Genomic DNA, 3,806 nt, shown 5'->3' with positions numbered 1-3,806 from the left:
GCCCGAATAAAAGAAATTGTCTTGAATCATAAAGAGTTGTGAACCCACAACTAGCTATATTCCTGAACCATTGAGGATCACACAAGCATTGGTTTACTTGTTCCTATTGAGATAATAAATTCAATGGGTTGAATTTATAAGAAATAAGTTTGATATGATCAATCGATAAGCTTATAAATAAAGTTTATAAAAGCTTATAAAAATTTTGAAAGCATGACTGCTAAAACAATCAAAAAGAGTACACATGTCTTATTTAGACATTGGTTATCCCGAAATTAATGTGTACATCATAATAAAAAATAAGTTGAAATTGTCACATCGATGATTTTGGATCATCAATCGAGATTATGATGATGTTCATATAATGGGAGCATGGAACATGGGCTTGTAGAGTATAAACCCATCATGCTAATTTATTATAGTTTAAATGAGCTTTAATAATTTAATTATATTTTAATTGAGTTAAAATATAATCCATTAAGTTTTTATAAAATATGGTATTGATTTATTTAATATGAAAATATTTATGATACCATATTTTTTAAAAACTTGCACACAAAGCTAAATAATATATATTCATATTTTCGAAATATGCATGATTGTGGTGTGCTATTTTCGAGAATCAAATATATGTTGAAATTCATTAACATAATTAATGTGATTAATTAAAGAAATTACAATTAAATAAAATAATAAAATATATTATTACTTTGGCTAATATAGAAAAAAGGGCCGAAGGTTTGGGAGTAGAATAACAAGGAAAAAGTCTCCATCGGCCATGTTTTTTCCTCTCAAAAGTTTTGAACCATTCTGTTTTCTTGATCTCTAAGTAAAATATTTCTAATTTTCTAGTGCAAATTAGAAGAGTAACAAATATTTCAGTCGTGGACCGAATTAGTAGATCGAAGAAAGGAATCGTTGAAGAAAGTTCGTAGGGAATTACAATAAGAGCTAATATCTGCTAATAACGGAGTAGTTGGAGCCGAGTGAATTAATTCACTAAAAGTATTTTACTAAACACCTTATGAATGATTATATCATTTAAACCATACCAGTGTCCAAAAAAATATTTTGAATGTCAAATAAAATTAATTTTAAATCTTTCGTTGCGTTTTGGACACGAGAAAAACGATGTCCCAACAATTACATGTTCCATTGTCATTAAAAAATTATTTTAAAAATGCTTGTGAAAATAATAATAATAATATAATAATAAAGAATTGTACCAACAAGCTTGAGCATTATCTCCTAGTGACCATAATAACTCCAAACCACAAACTTATCAAAATCAATGGATAGCTTACAGCAGATAGGGCTTCCTGTGGTGGGCATTGTGGCCGCTGCTGTGCTTACTTTCTATGTCGTTAGTTTTGCCGAGATGAGGGAGGTAAGTATTAATTATTCGTTTCGATTGCGTTTTGATTGATGGATTTGATTATTTCGTGTGACGAGTTAATTTGATAAAAGGTTTCGAATAACATACATATTTAATGTATTTGAAATTCATCACCGCCGATAATGATTATATCGAATTGTTAGATTCCAACACACCCTTATAAAATTTTATATTTAAATATTTATTTGTTTTGCTTTCTTCTTCTTTTTTTTTTTTTTTTTTTTTTTTTTTTTGTAAAGAAATCATTCAAAGATTTAGAAGATAGGGAAGCTGGTGATGAAAATGGGGGATTCAAATCATCTTTGAGCTCCAGAGAGAGGAGGGCAAGAAGGAAGGCTGAGAAGCAAGCTAAATCTTGAGTTATAAACAATTTCTTGAAAATGTATGTTTCTCGCAAAAAATAATTGTTTTTCATTTGAAATTTTAGCTTAAATTAAACATTGTCCTTAATTCTTTTAAAATTTGAGTTAAATTTTAACTTATTGTGATTTTGATATTCTAATTTGTGATTTTGATAAGTAAATGTAATGTTTATTTGAATTTTGAAGTTCTTTTCAGTTATATTTATACCAAATATTTTATTTTTATACTAAATAATTTAGTTAAAGTATATAATATATGTCATATGCTTAATTTACATTTTCTCATATTAATTATATATTTATATTCTTTGGTGCATATATTTTCATTTTGTAGAATATACAGATCATGCATACTTTTTATCACACTGATGTTTTATGCAGTTAAAAATTTAAAGTACACTCACAATATAATTCCTGTGATGATAATTTTTTTTCCCTAAAATAGCAATTTAATCGTAGCTTTATAATCCGTAAATAATCCAATAATAAAATTTTAAAATAAATTATTTAAGAGCATTAAAAAATTTATATAACAAAAATTTTGACATCAAAATTTTAAATATATATAAATATTTAGTACCGAGTGTTTGTCGTTTTTACCAAAAATTATAACGAATAGTAATTATGGTGTGACTTAAATTTTTTAAATCCTACGGTAGTCTAAACACCAAGGTTAGATCGCTCTTTCAAAAGAGACAATTAGTGCATCCTCAACAAAATACGTTCATTCGAAATAATAAAATGATTTGTACATTTTAAAATATAAATATTTGAATTTAAGTATACTTATGCATTAATCTTTGGGAAAAAAATATATAGGTTCATAATTGTACATATGACCGATTTTCCGTATCAAAATATAAATATAGGATTATTTTTGCAATGTTAGTTGATATATGACTAAATTTACAACTGAAGTGATAAATGACCAAAACCTTAACTCTATGTAATTTATATTCCCAGACACCTGAATAATTATGTAATATATTATAGGGTTTTTTTTTTATTAAAATTTTTATTTTTATACAACAAAAGAGCAGTACAAATAAAACCTTATGGGAGGGGGACTAGACCAAGACCTCCACATAAAAGGCTATACAATCATAACATCAAAACATAAATAAAGACATACTACGACAGGGCAACCTGAGATGTAGCCGGAAAACAGCGGGTTCCCCAGAATACATCAAGCAAAATAAAACACAACGATGGGCAAGGAGAATTCTGCAGTGAACGCCCATCACATAACACCCAAAAAAGGCGGAAAACTAAATAAACCTGAATAAACCTGAATCCGGCAGTCTCCCATAAGGTAACCCCACCTGACTCTTTTGAGTCCTATAAAATCTGCGCATCTGTGATCGCGTGCGACCTGAGAGTGGCAAGGACTGACAGGCAGTAGTAGGAAGAAGAGCTAAATCAGCCACTCGAGGACTACTCCCAAGATCGAACTGTAAAGGAGTAATGGAAACAGAAGCTGTAGGGATCAACCATCTGCAACGGAACGCTGGAAACAATCGTCGGATCAAGAACAACTGGGACCACATCGACCGGAGGAGAGCTCATCCCAGCAGTAGCGCCCTGAATATCATCAGAAAGAACAGGAGAAACCACCACAGAGATGGCCAGAGGAGTAGGCATCGGAGCCACCACAACCTCGGGCTCAATAAGAACATCCTCAACAATAGCCTCAAAGACAGGAGAAGAAGACGGAGGGCGTGACGGGGAGCAGCCACCAGAATCTCCACCCTGAAAGGAATCTACTGGAATAGAGTGTAGAACCTCAAAAGGGTTACTCAAAGGAGGAGCCTGAGGAGTAACCTGACCAGAAACCTGGCGGCCCCTACGGCGTTGCTGAGTCCATCCTGGCTCAGCACTCCCAGAACCAGGACCACTTGGAGGAACCGAGCCAAACGGAACACCCTGAGGCTGACCCAAAGACCCGGGATCAGTAGCCGAAGAAGTCTGAGGCTGCTTCCCCTGAGCCTTAGAACGGTCACCAGAAGGATTGTAACCGGAACGAGAGCAGCGCTGCACAGAATGACCTA

General features: G+C 32.4%; 1 protein-coding gene across 1 annotated transcript; it reads left to right on the top strand.

Moving 5' to 3' along the window:
- The first annotated feature begins 1,209 nt into the window (after positions 1-1,209).
- LOC140975914 (uncharacterized) lies at positions 1,210-1,878 on the top strand. The gene is made up of 2 exons (XM_073439844.1): positions 1,210-1,387; positions 1,636-1,878. The coding sequence occupies exons 1-2, from the start codon at positions 1,292-1,294 to the stop codon at positions 1,753-1,755; spliced, it is 216 nt and encodes a 71-aa protein (XP_073295945.1). The 5' UTR covers positions 1,210-1,291; the 3' UTR covers positions 1,756-1,878.
- The last annotated feature ends 1,928 nt before the right edge of the window (positions 1,879-3,806 follow it).

The sequence above is a fragment of the Primulina huaijiensis genome, chromosome 4 (assembly GCF_012295235.1).
Source record: "Primulina huaijiensis isolate GDHJ02 chromosome 4, ASM1229523v2, whole genome shotgun sequence".
Lineage (NCBI taxonomy): Eukaryota > Viridiplantae > Streptophyta > Magnoliopsida > Lamiales > Gesneriaceae > Primulina > Primulina huaijiensis.
Note: the sequence above shows the minus strand (reverse complement) of the source record. Positions and strands in the feature narration are given on the sequence as shown.